Source organism: Pongo abelii, chromosome 10, assembly GCF_028885655.2.
Source record: "Pongo abelii isolate AG06213 chromosome 10, NHGRI_mPonAbe1-v2.0_pri, whole genome shotgun sequence".
Taxonomy (NCBI): Eukaryota; Metazoa; Chordata; class Mammalia; order Primates; family Hominidae; genus Pongo; species Pongo abelii.
In genome coordinates this window covers 33,852,132-33,870,096 of record NC_071995.2, presented here as the reverse complement: position 1 = coordinate 33,870,096, position 17,965 = coordinate 33,852,132, and the positions used below count along the sequence as shown (strand labels likewise).

The 17,965-nt window shown below is 37.9% G+C and overlaps 1 protein-coding gene and 1 pseudogene across 12 annotated transcripts in view; one reads left to right on the top strand and one right to left on the bottom strand.

Annotated features, from left to right (window-relative positions):
• Positions 1-17,965, bottom strand: part of DNM1L (dynamin 1 like) — a 64,759-nt gene that overhangs the window by 3,729 nt on the left and 43,065 nt on the right. For 3 of the 12 annotated variants that reach the window (XM_024257446.3, XM_054527091.2, XM_054527093.2), the window contains 9 exons: positions 10,673-10,793; positions 10,297-10,452; positions 9,852-9,941; positions 7,990-8,082; positions 4,672-4,728; positions 3,897-3,974; positions 3,542-3,574; positions 1,578-1,754; positions 1,303-1,412 (listed from right to left, as the gene is read on the bottom strand). In XM_024257446.3, the coding sequence (XP_024113214.2) occupies positions 1,303-1,412; positions 1,578-1,754; positions 3,542-3,574; positions 3,897-3,974; positions 4,672-4,728; positions 7,990-8,082; positions 9,852-9,941; positions 10,297-10,452; positions 10,673-10,793 (915 nt within the window). Of the gene's footprint in view, positions 1-1,302; positions 1,413-1,577; positions 1,755-3,541; positions 3,575-3,896; positions 3,975-4,671; positions 4,729-7,989; positions 8,083-9,851; positions 9,942-10,290; positions 10,453-10,672; positions 10,794-17,965 lie in introns of all 12 variants that reach the window. The other 9 variants (XM_024257448.3, XM_054527090.2, XM_024257450.3 and 6 more) reach the window with 7 other exon arrangements.
• LOC129049099 (nucleosome assembly protein 1-like 1) lies at positions 13,043-16,623 on the top strand (annotated as a pseudogene).

The following is a 17,965-nucleotide window of genomic DNA, read 5'->3' as shown; positions in this document are numbered from 1 at the left end:
CCTATTGCTCCTAGGCTACAAACATGTACAGCATGTTACTGTACTGAATAGGGAACTGTAACACAATGGTAAGTATTTGTGTATCTAAACATAGGAAATGTACAGCAAAAATAATGGTATCATCTAATGGGAACACATTCAAATATGTGGTCTGTTGACTAAAATGTTATGTGATGCGTGACTGTACTGATTCATACTACAATATGGATGAGGCTTAAAAACGTTAAGTGAGCCGGTTGCAGTGGCTCACGCCTGTAATCCCAGCACTTTGGGAGGCCAAGACAGGTGGATCACCTGACATCAGGAGTTCGAGACCAGCCTGGCCAACATGGTGAAACCCATCTCTACTAAAAATACAAAAATTAGCCGGGCATGGTGGTGCACACCTGTTATCCCAGCTACTCAGGAGGCTGAGGCAGGAGAATCGCTTGAACCCAGAAGGCGGAGGTTGAAGTGGGCCAAGACTGTGTCACTGCACCCCAGCCTGGGTGACAAAGCGAGACTCCATCTCAAAACAAAAACACCCTCTGCAGAGGATGGGGGCAATGAAGGAGACAAATGGAATTTTTTTCTTCAGGCCCACAGTGTAAAACACTAGGAACTGTTATTTCTACTACAAGCTACAGGTTTAAAAAGTCTACAAGCAAAAAAGATAAAATGGTTCTACAGACAAAAATCATTTATTTCAATATGAAGTATTAGACTGTTTATTACTCTGTGCAGTAAAATTCATCTTAGCTGCTGACAGATTACCAAAAACTGGATACAGAATATTTTCTGATAGATCACTTCACACAACTAAATGTATATTCTCCCTATTACTACATGAAATGACATACCAGGCAACATGAAGGAGAAGATGCAGCAGGGACTAGACACATGAAAAAACATTCTGAATGAGAAAAAATACACATATTTCCTAGTAAAAGACATTCGTTTTGATACTTTGGAAAACCAAGTTAAATTAAAAAGGCAAGTCAGTGTTACTAGCCAAAATAATTAATGAAACTACTAAATTAAAATTTAGGAAAAAAATTTTCTTAAATGACTCAAAATGTGGCAGCCAGATAGAACAAAAGAATCTCTCATTTTTAATAGCTTTTTCTAGCTGATACATGAGGTCCTAGTCATTCTATGTTAACAAAATGGGTCTTGCTACAAGTTACCCAAGGACTATCAGAAAATCCACTTGATGATTTAGAATAAAAACCTAAAATTTTAAAAATACATGTATTTTTCAAAACAGATCATAGAATCGTCCAGAAGCATTAGAGTCTGTGATTTATATTAAGTAATACTAACCTGTCTTGAATATTCTTTCTGACAATGAGAAAATATGATTTAATGAGTCGTTCAATAACCTCACAATCTCGCTGTTCCCGAGCAGATAGTTTTCGTGCAACAGGAACTGGCTAAATAGGGATGAGGGGGGAAAAATATTACTTTTGTGACACTGAAATGGCAGCATTTAACATCTGAAAGTTATATAAGTTTTTGAGACTTTTAGTTCTTTCTGTCTAATCATTTTCCTACTAACTTGGTCACCGTATTACCTAAACCAAATTGTCGTGGCTCACCACATCTAGCAGATTCACAGCATGACCTTTTTGTGGACTGGCTGGCATAATTGGAATGGGTTTTGATTTTTCTTCTGCTAATAACTCTTCAGCTTTTGAAGTTTTCAGCATTCCTCTCCAGTTGCCTGTGGTTGGTTCTTGAACACCATCTCCAACCCCACCACCTCCAGATGCAACCTGAAAAAACATGTTCCAAAACCTATACCAACCACATCATATCTGACCTTAACTAAAACAAAGTTCATTTTATTTGACAATAGTCAATATACATCCAGTACCCATCTGAAGTTTATTCAGACAGATAATGAGGTCAGAAGGAGACACTAGGTAGCATGTATAACTGGAACCCTGACCTATATAAATAAGAGGTTCTGCTATAAGTTGTTTGCAAGGCATCAACCAATTTATGTTCTATTTAATTCCTTTTTTCTTTATCATTTGCTAACTTTTCAAAATTGTTCCTCTTCTCCCACCCTTCAAACACTAAATTGTAGAAAAAGTATATGCTGCCCTTAAAAACAAAACTACTCGTTAAAAGCACAAAGAACTGCCATTCAGTTTAATTTCTTAAGTAATCATAAACACTGTTAAACTCTAAAAGTTCCATGAACTTATGTCTCTGAACTTAAGGGTTTATATATTTCTCAAGTCAATTTACATTCCTAATAGTCAACAAAAATGCCATAAGGTCTAAGTAAGAACTCTAACAAAAAGCAAGACTACATTTGCTATTCTTAGGCTGACAGTCACTATGAGTTGTTTCAAATGCGGAAGGTGACAAACACAACAGAAGTCCCCTCGACCTCTGTACTCTTAAGGATTTGCTGAAAGAAATCTAGTGCTACCATTAATCACAAGTGCTTTTGTACCTTGTTTTCTAGAAAATGTATTAGTCTTGACTTTTAAAAGTCAAAAATGACTTTATAATGGAAAAACATAATTCATCAACATTTAAGAGGGTTTTTTTTAGGTATTCTTTAAGATCTTACAATCTAAAAATTGATTATATAAGTTTAATAGAGGATTATGGCAGTTAGAAAAATGGTAGTTTGGGGTATCATTCTGAATCAAAATATTTGCTAAAATCTGTCTTTAGTATGTCAGTTAAGGTGAACTACATTTAAATATAAGTAGTATATTTATGTTACGCATTAACTTAAAAATGAGTAATTAGATTTTTAAATGTTTGTTAACTATACATGAATGACATACCAAATGAAATCTTAAGGAGAGAGAGCACATTCAGTGTGATGTCATGAATGAAATAAAACTTGTGCAGTGATTTAGATGGTTTGATTAATATCTGAGCACAGTGGGCTGAGAGAAGATAAGACATTTATAAACCTTTATTTGAAGTTCAGAACTTTAAATCTGGATAATTAAGGAAAGGAGCTAAATGGCAGAAAATCTTGAAGTAGCAATGAGTCTGAATAATTTATACATTATCTAATTTTCCCCTAAAATGGTTATCAAGAATTGAAAACAGTCTCAAACTCTCACAGGCCGACTCCCTGTTTGTTTTTTTAATTTGCTTAAGCTTCTGAAGCATATGTGAAGCTATATATAGGGTAACAAGTGCAAACTGGAAGCATAAGAAAGAAGCATTAGATTAGAGGATTATCTATTAGTACTGAACAGATCTCAAGATCTTTAAAGAGGAAAGGAAATGTCCAAAAATACAATTCCATCTCTGAAATCCAGGAAATCTCTGAATTTCCTACCAAAATACTGAATTTAAAACTATTCTTGAAGGTAACAGAAAACAGTGAGAAAGCCTATTATTGTTACTAATTAAAACAACGTTTAATGCCATCTTCCACAGGTTAGATAAAAGGAACATTAAGAACATAACACAGACAAGAGATAGATACCACTACACAAACAGGTTCTTTAATGGTGGTATAGACAGTGTTTCAATGAGAACCAAAGGTACCAACATTTCCATTCTGAAGCAAGAGACTCACATTTTTAGTTTCTCTTCTGCTGTCCTGAATTAACTGTTAAAAGATATGTTAAAACATGCAATTTAACAAGCAAAATTTAAATACCAATGGGTTGAAATTCAAAAAGTGCAGGATAATTTCCTCTTTAAATTACTTTTTTCTGTGTGCATCTTCTATATTGCAAGCAAAAGCATGTCAACTATATAAACTATGCATTGCATTGTTATATAATTTTAAAATATATATTAGACTAAAGTGATCTGACCTTAGCACAGTATCCCATATTAATATTCTTCTATTCAGTGTATTGTTTCCAGAAGATTATGTTGTACCAGAGAACTAGGCATGCAGGCTTAGATTAAGAATCAGAACAGACCTTGCCATCAGCCTCAGCAGAAGCAGCGGGGGAGGGCTCCTGGGAGGCAGGTGCCAAAGCACTTGGAACTTTAGAAGACTAAAGGCAAAAAATCCAGGGGGGAAAAAAAAATCAAGGATGCAAAAATGCATTCAGGAACATTCTATAAATGTGAATTTTTCCCTTCTGTAACAAAATCGTAAAATAACATGAAAAATGAAAATAATCATGGGCGATAAAATTGTTTATTCTGCCTTATTTCCTTCACCATTGTCACCTTTATTAAAAGTTTCCTTCAGATGAATACGTAAGAAAAATCCAAATCCAAAAGCTTCATTTTTATTTTGGTATTTGGTAAGATTCTTTTCTGGCAAAGAATTCAAGGTAAAAGATTTTTATACACACTTTAGTATTACAACTATTATAAGTATTACTAGTAATTAAAACCTCTGTTCTGTGCATACTGTTTTTTCCAAGAAACCCTCTTATTATAATAAAATCTTTAGTCATTTCAGCTATGTACAAAGTTGATAAAGTCACTGACTGAATTTTTTTAAAAAGCTTGATGCTTAAATGCTTAAACCTACTTTTAAGCATTTATGTCAGTGAATTCAAAATACTATTATCTTTAAATCACTCAAAACCCATTTTAAACTTGTATGCCTTTACTCAATTAGTTCCAATGGAGTGTTAAAGGGAGGAAAAGAAGAAAAAATTACTCCTAGAACTGAATAATATTCTGAGCTCATCAATCTATCTTTAGGTATTGGGAATACGCATTAAAAACATTTTTTACCTTGTCTCGTGATACAGCTGAGGGTAATTCTCTGGCTAGCCTGTTTCTCCTTTGTTCCTAAGAAACACAATCAAGCAAAACAAAAGTGATTATCCAAGTATTGAGATATATGCCTACTAAAAAATGTTCATGTTAATTGAAAAGTGTGGAGTAACTTACAGATACATCCTCTCACTGTTGGGACTCATGCCATAATTATCATATTTTAAAATAAATAAATCATTTAACCCAAAGCTTCTCAATCTTTTTTTTTTCTGCCCACACACCTGAAGGATACAATACAGTGTCAGTAACGTGGCTCCCTGTACTGGGGATTCTCAAATGAGGGGCAACAGACTGCCATCTTCTCCCCCTTTCCCACTAAGAAACAGTGATGTAATCTGTCCTCACATAAATGTGGAACGTAAGCCTTCAACATAACCATGTGAAATTTGAAGTCCGGAGATCACAGAAAACTCTGCAAAGCCTTTAAAAGTCACCCTAACCTGAACACGTTTGTGTTAAATTCAAACAACTCCCCTCATAAAACCGTACCTTGAAGAAGTATCTGTGGTTGAGGTTATCCTATAAAAATGTTCTATTTCTTCCTCTAGGAAATAGTGTTGACAACTGCTAGTCCTTTCTGTAACCTGGCTAATTTAACAGACTGATCAATTGCCCACTGTTCTAATTTGCTAATATTATCAAAGTAACTTGTACAAAACTAAAGAAACTGTTAAATTCAAATTAGAATGTCCCAAGCATCTGCTATATCCAAGCACCAAGATAGGTAAAAGATTATGAAAATATTGGCCGGGCACAGTGCCTCATGCTTGTAATCCCAGCACTTTGGGAGGCCAAGGTGGGCAGATCACTTGAGGTCAGTTCAAGACCAGCCTGGCCAAAATGGTGAAACCCTGTCTCTACTAAAAATATACAAATTAGCCAGGCATGGTGGCACACACCTGTAATCCCAGCTACCCAGGAGGCTGTGGCAGGAGAACTGCTTGAACCCGGGAGGCAGAGGTTGCAGTGAGCAGAGCTCATGCCACTGCACTCCAGCCTGGGCGACAGAATGAGACTCTGTCTTAAAAAAAAAAAAAAAAAAAAGATTATGAAGATATAGAAATCTGTAGATGTTAATTAATGATGGATCTCTCACAGGCAGCATCAGATACAGTAGAAACTATTTAGGTTAAAGTCAAAATTGCTCCTAAGTAGAAAGTATTTCATGAACACAGTCCAACTTGCAAAAAAATATAAGTTAAAGCCTCACAATGATTTTGTTTTTGTTTTTTGTTGAAATGGAGTCTTGCTCTGTCGCCCAGGCTGGAGTGCAGTGGCGTGACCTTGGCTCACTGCAACCTCCACCTCCTAGATTCAATGGATTCTCCCTGCTGCAGCCTCCCTACTAGCTGGGATTACAGGCATCCACCACCCTCGGCTAATTTTTCTATTTTTAGTAGAGACAGTTTCGCCACGTTGGCCAGGCTAGACTTGAACTCCTGACCTCAGGTGATCAGCCTGCCTCAGCCTACCCAAATGCTAGGATTACAGGCATGAGCCACCGCACCCAGCCCACAATGATGTTTCATGTGTAATAATTTTTTTTGACAGAAATTTGACCCAATTTTATTTTTTCATGGGAGGGTATTCAGTAATAAAAAAAACATAATAAAAGTATAGATATTAACAATCTTCAAAATAAAAAATTAGCATGATAAAATGTACGTTTTGAACAGGGATACAAAGCAAAAGGCACGGTATCTAGAATTCTCACCCTAGTCTGTTACTAACCAGTTATGATCTGAGCTGCTCCTGGACCCCAGTAGATCTGGAGTACCTGCTTTGCTAACTGGACAGCTTACCACCTATTTTGAAGCCCTAGTGTCCTAATCTGTTAATGACATGATCTGCCCTCGGGGTATGGTAAAGATTAAATGAAAATATCCACATAAAGTTCTCTGGCACAGTCATTAAAACCAGAAACCTATTCATTTGTAGAAAAATACTAATCTGAAATCATATCACATATGACCTTGTCAGTGTAACAAAACTACCGCAAACAAGTTTTTCATGATGTTAGTTTCAATGTAAAAAGAACTAAATCCTTTAAGTGTCTACATGCTAATTTTTAACATAACTGTTATCTGGCCTACTTTCTGAGTGTTTTGAAGTGCCTACTCATGTATGCACTTTGGAATTTTTTCTGATAACAGGAATCACCCCCAGCTATGTAACCAAAAATTAGTTCCCTATACCTGTGTTAAGAAGGTGCTTGCTTCCTATAATAGTGCCCTGCAAAATAAGCACCAAAGGAATAACTGCTATCTGTAAGCCTCAAGCTCCCCAGTTTTTTTTTTTTAAGACGGAGTTTCGCCGTTGTTGCCCAGGCTGGAGTGCAATGGCGCGATCTCAGCTCACTGCAACCTCCACCTCCTGGGTTCAAGTGATTCTCCTGCCTCAGCCTCCCTAGTAGCTCAGATTACAGGCACCTGCCACCAAGCCCGGCTAATTTTTTGTATTTTTAGTAGAGACGGGGTTTCACCATGTTGGCCAGGCTGGTCTCAAACTCCTGATGTCAGGTGCTGGGATTACAGGCGTGAGCCACCACGCCTGGCCACCCCATCTGTTTTAACCAGAGTTGAAGTCAATAACACAGGATCCCTTCCAGCTTCTGAATTGCATGTTTACAATTTTCTCACCATGCATATGCAGAAGAGGAAATTTGGTATAGCAGGGGACTCAGGTCCTACTGAATTAGGGAGTAGCAGAAAAATGTACTATTTTTGGAGAAAAGTGGCAGAGGAAAAAAATGGCTTCTGGATAAATTGCTCTGTCCACCAGCCTTGGCTCCATCTGAGGTCTTATTCAATTTGTTACATTAAAATCAAAAGGAAAGAAAAGATCCATGAAATGCAGCCATCCCCGTAGTGGTGAAAAAAGCACTCTGCTTTTCCAAATTTATGCTAAGTTGGTTAATTCTTGAGTGTTTCCTTCACAGCTTTCAGAGCCAAATGAAAACAATTTTAAATACTTTGTTGTACACACTTCCCCTGTATAAACTGTAAGTTACCAAAATAGAGCCAGTCACACCAAATCAATGAATTCTCAGATTCTTTCTGAATTTCAATTTCATAAGCAGAAAGTAATAATGCCTGCAGGTGGTTTTGAGAATTAGGAAAACAATGTAATCCCCTCAGCATACTTCCTGACATGCAGCAGGCACTAATGTGGCACGTGTCTATTTTATAGTTACTCCATGCTAAATAAGTTTGATATAACTGAGTTACAACAGATTTTTCTATCTGTGAAAAAGCATTTAAGAATTATATTTACCTCTATATTATTGTTCATTAGCCCACAAGCATCAGCAAAGTCTGGATGTTTTGTGTTGATATAAGCCAGCTCAATTGCCACTAAGTTATGTACCTAGAAAAAAAGTAAGTTAGGCGATATACAAAAATACATCAACCATATTTTACTTTGAGAAATTTATATATAAAACTTATGAAACAGACAATACCAAAAAAGTACAGGAAACTTATGCCTAAATTACTTGATAATTATATTCCAACTGATAAATCTTATGCCAAACAATAATTTACTCTAGCTTTAAAATTATTTACACTTCAGCATCTAAAAACTGCATTTCTAAGAGGGAAAAATAACATTAAAGTAACGACAAGTATTTTACTATTAGGGAAAAATAGTCATCTACCTGATGCAAATCTAAATTCCAACACTTTATGCAACTTTGCTATTAAAACTTCAGATCATCCACTATTCCATGTCACTTTTTTAGTTCATTTTCAACAATAAGAAAATAAGTTCATAACCAGGCATAAGTTAAAGATGTTAACTTATTTGGGTAAAGGATACATCTGAAGACCTGAGGTAGTGACTGATTAGCCTTAACTATAAAGCACCTAGTTAAAATATTATATGCAGTTCAAAATCCTAAGAGGAAAATCAAAAAGAAAAGTTAAAATTAATTTATCCAGCCCTCTACAGAATTGCTAAGTCTTTTTGTTTGTTTGTTTTTTTTGAGACGGAGTTTCGCTCTCGTTGCCCAGGCTGGAGTGCAATGGCGCAATCGCAGCTCACCGCAACCTCCACCTCCCAGGTTCAAGTGATTCTCCTGCCTCAGCCTCCCCAGTAGCTGGGATTACAGGCATGCACCACCACGCCCAACTAATTTTGTATTTTTAGTAGAGAGGGGGTTTCTCCATGTTGGTCAGGCTGGTTTCAAACTCCCGACCTCAGGTGATCCACCGACCTCGACTTCCCAAAATGTTGGGATTACAGGTGTGAGCCACCACACCACTAAGTCTTACAGAGAGAATAAACTTAAGCCCTTTATTATGTGCTGTCCTAACAAATCTCAGGTATCAGAACGGCACTTATCAGTCCAGAACTGGGTAAAAAGGGTCTATTAAAATGAAGGTCCAATGATTCTGGGCTAAATTCAGTCTTAGACATCAGAATCTGAGGGCTATCCTCGCTAAAGAAACAACCAAGCAGCAGCACTTACATTCCAAGGATGGTTTTGTACTCTTAGTAAACCTCCACGGGGCTCACCATCCTGAGCCAAGGACCCAAATGCACTTTTAGTGATCAGAAAGAAAACAAAAAACAAAAAACCCAGCCAACAATTAGAGGCATGAGGGCAATTTTAAATGCTTATCCCATATTTCTGCCAATTTCAGCATTTTTATTTGTGTGGATAGCAGCAACCCACAGAATAGTAGCAAGCAACTACAATATTATAGTTATTAGGTCATAACAAGCAAACTGCAGAAGTGGCCAGATTACTCTGATGTACCTCAAAGTAACAGTGTGCTATAAACGCTCAGTTTACTGAGGCTAAAGATGGAACTAATTTTCTTTTAAGATCAGTGGTACTAAATAATACAGCAAAGCTATTCACACCCCTCAATCATAAATCTATTTTCAAGAAAACCCATGCCTGCAGGCTAACAATGATTAAAATATGAAGAAAAAATGTACTTTATACCAGAATTATTAAAAATTTTCCTTTAAAATGAGACTGAAACTCAACCTGTTTTTCCTCCCAATACACTAGAAAACATTATGCCTAAACTCTAAAGTAACCATATAATGCTTATTAAAAAGCAGCCAAGCAAAAATTTAAACTTTTACTAATAGTAATTACAATGATCTATGCTATAGTAGCTCACCATTTCATTTGTAACAGGCAACCTTTTACGAAGAAGACAAGTCACCACTTCAACTATGGCATCATGAAGTTTAGGAAATCGTAACAATTCCTATAAATGGTAGATGAAAGAAAAATGAAAGCGTTTGTTTTTGTTTTTTTTTTAAAGACATAGTCTCACTAAGCCTTCCTCCCACCTTAGCCTCCCAAGTAGCTGAGACTACATGTATAAGCCACCATGCCAGGCTAACAGTCATTTTCTTTTACTTAATGATCACAGAAATACTGAATTCAATTTGGAGACTACATTTAAGAATTTTAAGAATCCTATTTCAAATCACTTTCAGGTAAGGGAACTACAGATTTTACCTTGTATCCCAGCCTATACATTTCCTTCCACCCAGTGAAACCACCACTTCATGTCCTTTTCTAGTTCATGTGAAACCTGTTACATTTCTCACCGTTACCTGTGTACTGTAATTGCTACAGTGCTGAATGATCCTTTGCATTTCCTCATGAACCAGTTCCACACAGCGGAGGCTGGGCTCTTCTAGACGTTTGATTTGCCGCTTCACCAGTAACTCAAATGAAACCTCAGGCACAAATAAAGCAGGACGAGGACCCTGAGAAAATAAAACTTAGAACTCTTATTATATATGTAATTTCAGTTCTTCCCAAGGGTTAAGAAAGTCACATTTTTGGTATTTTTCATGAAAAATGCTTTTTAATTTCAAATATGAGAGCAAAATAAACTGTATAATTAAATGTAAAAAGACACAGTATATGGGTAAGAAAAACTTTAACCTCATTTTTTTTACAGTCTAAAAAGCTAAGCATACTCACAGTAGCATTTCTAATGGCAGTCAAAATGTCAATAGTGTTAAGGCCACCAAGTGGATCAACAGATTCTAAGGTTCGCCCAAAAGTCTCATGGAAAATATAACAAATTCTAGCACCACCGCATCTGAAAGGCAATGAAGTATATGGTTTCTGGCATTGCGAAAAGGGAAAGAAGATACAAGTTAGAAGTCTTTCTAGAAGCTTTAAGCTCATCTTATTTTCTGAGAAAGCCTCAGATAAACAATTTCATTCATTCCCATTACCATGTGTTCTAACTCAACTCATTACGAACTAGTTTCTCTAATTTTTTTAAATGGGAAAAGGAATCATTAAATGATAGGTATCTATATATATATATGTAAATATAATAAACGTTCTGACATAAAACAACAGTTAACTAAGAATTGCTAAGCACCTTTTCTCTGCCCTAGTTTTCCTCAACTATAATATAAGCTCCTTGAGGACAGGAAACAGTGCCTTATATTTATTTCCATTGACTCACAATCTGAAGTAGAGGTTGGCAAACTTTTTCCATAAAGGGTCACACAGTTAGTATTTTAGGCTTTTCAGGCCATACAGTCTCTGCTGCAACTACTCAACTCTACCATTAGACACATAAGCAGCCATAGACAGTATGTACATAAATAAGCATAGCTTGTTAGCCAGGCTTGTCTCAAACTCCTGACCTTAAGTGATCCGCCTGCCTTGACCTCCCAAAGTGCTGGGATCACAGGCGTGAGCCACCCGTGCCCAGCCCTACTCTTGCTCTAGACAAATTAAATCTCTCTTTTTTTGTTGTTGTTTTTGTTTCTTTTTGAGACACAGTCTCGCTCTGTCGCCCAGGCTGGCATGCAGTGGTGCACTCTTGGCTTACTGCAACCTCCGCCTCCCGGGTTCAAGCGATTCTCCTACCTCAGCCTCCCGAGTAGCTGGGACTATAGGCATGTGCCATCACTCCCAGCTGATTTTTGTATTTTTAGTAGAGATGGGGTTTCACCACATTGGCCAGGATGGTCTCGATCTCTTGACCTCATGATCTGCCCACCTCGGCCTCCCAAAGTGCTGAGATTACAGGCGTGAGCCACTGCGCCTGGCCTTAGACAAATTAAATATCTTGATATAGTTACTGAGCACCTTATGTTTTCTATCTTGTTTAATAACTAGAAACCCTGGTATTATCTTTTTTTAAATTCAAGTCCAATTGAATTCCACAAACACCTTTATAATGCCTCCCCAAATCATCCCTTCCTCTCTATTTTTACAACCACTATTGAGTACTTTTTTATAGTAGCTCAGGCAAAAGGTACTAGTCTAATATTATGCTAACAGAAGTAAGCCAAGCACAAAAGGACAAATACTGAATGATTCAATTTATATGAAATATCTACAATAGGCAAATTCAGAGACAGAAAGTAAATTCGGCCAGGCATGGTGGCTCACACCTGTAATCCCAACACTTTGGGAGGCTGAGGTGGGCAGATCACCTAAGGTCAGGAGTTCAAGACTAGCCTGGCCAACATGGTGAAACCCAGTCTCTACTAAAAATACAAAAAAATACAAAAATTAGCCAGGTGTGGTGGTGGGCACCTGTAGTCCCAGCTACTCAGGAGGCTGAGGCAGGATGATTGCTGGAACCTGGGAGGCAGAGACTGGCCCAGACTGTGCCACTGCTTTCCAGCCTCGGCAATAAAGTGAGGCTCTGTCTCAAAATAAATTAATAAAGTAATTAATTAATTAAATTAGAGATTACCAGGGCTGGAGGAGAGGAGAATGAGTATTGCTTAATAGATAAGAATTTCGGCTGGGAGCGGTGGCTCATGCCTGTAATCCCAGCACTTTGGGAGGCCGAGGCAGGCGGATCACGAGGTCGGGAGTTCGAGAACAGCCTGGCCAGCATGGTGAAACTCCACCTCTACAAAAAATACAAAAAATTAGCCAGGCATAGTAGTGCACGCCTGTAATCCCAGCTACTCGGGAGGCTGAAGCAGGAGAATCACTTGAACCCAGGAGGCAGAGTTTGCAGTGAGCCGAGATCACGCCACTACACTCCAGTTTGGGCAATAGTGAGACTGTCTCAAAAAAAGGGGGGCTGGGCGCGGTGGCTCACGCCTGTAATCCCAGCACTTTGGGAGGCCAGGGCAGGTGGATCACGAGTTCATGAGATCGAGACCATCCTGGCTAACACGGTGAAACCCCATCTCTAATAAAAATAAAAAATAAAAATAATTAGCTGGGCGTGGTGGCACAGGCCTGTAGTCCCAGCTACTCGGGAGGCTGAGGCAGGAGAATCACTTGAACTTGGGAGGCAGAGGTTGCAGTGAGCCAAGATCGCACAACTGCACTCCAGCCTGGGCGACAGAGCAAGACAGAAAAGACTTCGTATCTACAGTCTTGTTCCTAGACACCCTTCCTGCCTTATCTCCTATTATGTCCCATCACTATACTTGCTGTTCTCCAAAAACATTATTCTTGCATTATTCTTTGCTGTTCCCAAGCCTAAAATGCCCTCTCATTACTGCCTTCTCAAATTCTATTCAGAGCCCAATTCAAATGCCTTCTTAAATGTGGAGTTCTCCCAAACCCTGAAATAAATGTAAATGGTCTCTCTTCAGTGTGTGAAACGCTTGATTAGGTGGACACAGATAATTCGTTTATTAACTATTTATAAAGTGTGCATATACACTAAATGTACTTTTCTGAACATGAATTATAGCTAACAGAAGTATTTAAATAAAAGTTATACTTTTGCAGCCTAATCAAGCCCAGTATTACCTTGACTTACTTTCCCCACTAAACTCATTAAAGGCCCATTTGTGGTAATCTTTCTGTTTCTCAATATGCCATACATATAACCAATAATTAGTCTGTGATAAATACTCTCTTTACAGAGTTGACTCATATGAAGACCATCTTGGTCACACTAAAGGATACAGAACTACACACACACACACACACACACACACACACACAAGTTCACGTATAAATCTGAACAAGCTCTGTGGATTGTACCCATGTCCATTTTCTCACTTTGTTATTGTACTATAGTTATGCAAGACGTCCAACAGTGGGGGAGATGGGGGAAAGGGTACACAGTGGAGGGTGCATGGGACCTCCCTGTACATCACCCTGCAACTTCCTGTGAGTCTATAATTATTTCAAAATAAAAAGGTGTTCTAATGAGGGTGTAGAGAAATGGATGTTCTTGCTAGTAGTAAAACAGTACAATTTGCTAACAATATGCAATATGTAATGAAAGATTCTAAGGATGTTATATCCTTTAATCTAATAAACTTACTTCTACAAATTTATCCTCAGTGTTTACTTGGACACAAAGCCCCAAAGACAGATGCAGGTAGTCCATCACAGCTTATATGTGTACATAACAGAAAACAAACTATGCAGTAGTAGGAGGCTGGCCTAACAAATGAGGGTATATCTAAAAAGTAAAATACTATGCAAATCTTCAGACTGAAAATGTAATGTATGAGATAGAAAGTTATTTGTTAACATGATTTACAAAATGATTCCAAGATAGGTATAGCATCTGATTTTTAAAGACATGTAGTATAGGCATCTATGTGTTATAGATGCATACAAAAATGCCTAGGTCAATGCCAAATTTTAGGAATTATCTCAGGTTGGTTAAATTAAGAGTTTGTTTTTTTCATTTTCAGAGATGGGGTCTCTTTTTTTAGTGCCATCTGCTTGCGGCGCTGCCTCTTCCTCCTCCCCACCACCACTGCTGCCCTGAGTCACTGCCTGCACAGCTCCAGCCGCCTGGCTTCCCATACTAGCCACTGATATTTGGAGTTCTTATAACATGGCAGACATTGACAACCTGCCTAGCTAGGGTAGTTAAAAGAGGAGTGAATGCTCTCAAAAACCTGCAAGTTAAAGGTGCACAGATAGAAGCCAAATTCTATGAGGAAGTTCACGATCTTGAAAGGAAGTATGCTGTTCTCTATCAGCCTCTATTTGATAAGCAATCTGAGATTATTAATACAATTTATGAACCTACGGAGGAAGAATGTGAATGGAAACCAGATGAAGAAGATGAGATTTCAGAGGAGTTGAAAGAAAAGGCCAAGACTGAAGATGAGAAAAACGATGAAGAAAAAGAAGACCCCAAAGGAATTCCTGAATTTTGGTTACCTGTTTTTAAGAATGTTGACTTGTTCAGTGATATGCTTCAGGAACATGATGAACCTATTCTGAAGCATGTGAAAGATACTAAAGTGAAGTTCTCAGATGCTGGCCAGCCTATGAGTTTTGTCTTAGAATTTCACTTTGAACCCAGTGAATATTTTACAAATGAAGTGCTGACAAAGACATATAGGATGAGGTTAGAACCAGAACCAGATGATTCTGATCCCTTTTCTTTTGATGGACAAGAAATCATGGGTTGTACAGGGGGCCAGATAGATTGGAAAAAAGGAAAGAATGTCATTTTGAAAACCATTAAGAAGCAGCAGAAACACAAGGGACATGGGACAATTCGTATTGTGACTAAAACAGTTTCCAATAACTCTTTAATTTTCTTGCCCCTCCTGAAGTTCCTGAGAGTGGAGATCTGGATGATGATGCTGAAGCTATCCTTGCTGCAGACTTCAAAATTGGTCACTTTTTACATGAGCATACAATCCCAAGATCAGTGTTATAGTTTACTGGAGAAGCTATTGAAGATGATGATGAAGAGTACGATGAAGAAGGTGAAGAAGCAGATGAAGAAGAGGAAGACAAAGGAGATGAGGAAAATGATCCAGACTATGACCCGAAGAAGGATCAAAACCAAGCAGAGTGCAAGCAGCAGTGAAGCAGGATATATGTGGCCTTGAAGATAACCTGCACTGTACTAGCCTAAACACAACTTTTACTTACTGCCTTATGTTTTTGTATTTTCTTGGTAGACTAGGCAATTTTTGTTTTAAAGGACAGGAAACTGATATTTTAAAGACCAATCTGTTCTACCTAGCATTTTCACTAGTTTTTCTGCCAGATATGTTGAATGCACAAATTCTGTCACATATGTTCATTCACTGCTACATAATTTGGTTCTTCTGGAATATTTTTATATAGCTCTTGCAGTACAGCTATGAAAATTAACAACTGTTAAAGGAAACACCCTTTTTTTGTAATTTTTTCCTTGAAGAACCGAAGTATTTTTTCAGCTGTTTGTTGAATAGGGTTAAGTCTGCTTGGATTAGCTGTGCCTGTCATTACTTTGTCACAGAAATGCAGGGACTTGTACTAAGACAATTCATTGTTTAAAAAAAAAAAAAAAAAAACTGACATGCCAGTCGCAGTGGCTTATGCCTGTAATCCTAACACTTTGGGAGGCTGAGGCAGGCAGATCACCTGAGGTCAGGAGTTCAACACCAGCCTGACCAACATGGTGAAACCCCGTCTCTACTAAAATACAAAAATTAGCCAGGCATGATGGCGGGTGCCTGTAATCCCAGCTACTCAGGAGGCTGAGACAGGAGAATCACTTGAACCCGGGAGATGGTGGTTGCAGTGAGCTGAGATCCTGCCACTGCACTCCAGCCTGGGTGGCTGAGCAAGACTCCGTCTGAAAGAAAAAAAAAATTGGCAAGACAACTATATGGTTAAGAATTTAAGAATTTCCAGTATGACCACACCCAATAACTGTATTAGATTGTTAATGGATTATTGTGTTATAGGTGACATAGTTAAAAGGTTACTGTAAAGTAACCTGACTCAGTATAGTTACTGGTACCACAGTGAGGTGAATAAAACAGGATTTTTCAGAAGTTAGCCTGAATTTCACTGTACTTTTATATTTAACCTCCATTAACTAAGCATCTTTTCTTTGTGGTAGGGTCTACCTTCTGCTTCCCTGGAAAGGATGAACTTACATCATTTGACAAGACCTGTTTTCAAGTTATTTGTTGTTTGTTTGCTTGTTTTTGTAGCCTAAAATAAAAAATTCAAATACAATTTTAGTTCTCACAAGATGTCTTAATTTTGTACCAATTCAGGTAGAAGCAGAGGCCTAGCTTGAATTAAGGGTTATACTCAGTTTTTACCACATTATTGAAAAGGGTACCAGCTCTGGAAAGAGATACTATACTAATAAGCAAGTGTAAAAAAAAAAAAAAGAAGAAGAAGAAAATCTTCAGCGATACGATGCTTTAAAAAAAAAAAATTAAAGTTCATTTTCTTTGGGGTAGAGCTAGAGAGAAGGCCCCAAGCTTCTGTGGTTTCTTCTAATTCTTATTGCTTAAAGTATGAGTATGTCACTTACCCATGCTTCTGTTTACTATGTATTAAAATGTGTAGTACTGTTTACTTAACTACCTCATGGATGTGTTAAGGCATATTGAGTTAAATCTCATAAAATGTTTCTCATTCTCATTAAAAGCTCAAAATTTGGGGCCTATTTGTAACACCAGTGTTGACACTCAGCATTTTGTTCACACCATGCTTTGATAACTAAACTGGAAAACAGTTATCAACTAAACTATCAGTTAGTGATCTTTGTGTGGCTTCTATATATATTATTATATATATTATTTTATATATATATATATTTTTTTTTTTTTCTTTTTTTGGAGATGGAGTCTCTCTCTGTTGCCCAGGCTGGAGTGCAGTGGTGCAATCTCAGCTCACTGCAACCTCCACCACCCGGGTTTAAGCGATTCTCCTGCCTCAGCCTACTGAGAAGCTGGGATTACAGGCACGTGCCACCACGCCCGGCTAATTTTTGTATTTTTAGTAGAGATGGGGGTTTCACCATGTTGGCCGGGATGGTCTCGATCTCTCGACCTCGTAATCTGCCTGCCTCGGCCTCCCAAAGTGCTGGGATTACAGGGTGAGCCACTGCGCCCGGCCAATGTGGCTCCTATTTTTATAGAAGTGGATGGATGCACTATTTCACAAGGTCCAACGATTTTTTTCTGTATGACTGCATAGTAGTAAATACTACAGGGATAGCACTATAGTATTGTAGTCATGAGATTAAAGTGGAGATAAGACTATTTTTGACAAAAGATGCCATTAAATTTCAGACTGTAGTGCCACATTTACAATACCTCAGGCTAATTACTGTTAATTCTGAGGCAACTTTCTTTTGACGATGGCGAGGGTGGACTATTGGATTGTCATTAGAGGAAGGTCTAGATTTCCTGCTCTTAACAAAATTACATTGAATTCATTTTTAGAGGTGATGAAAACTTCCTTTTTGAGAAGTTAGTGTTCAGGTCTTGGAATGTGAACACGTTGTTTGTAATGCTATCCATTCCTCTCCTGAGATTTTAACTTACTACTGGAAATCCT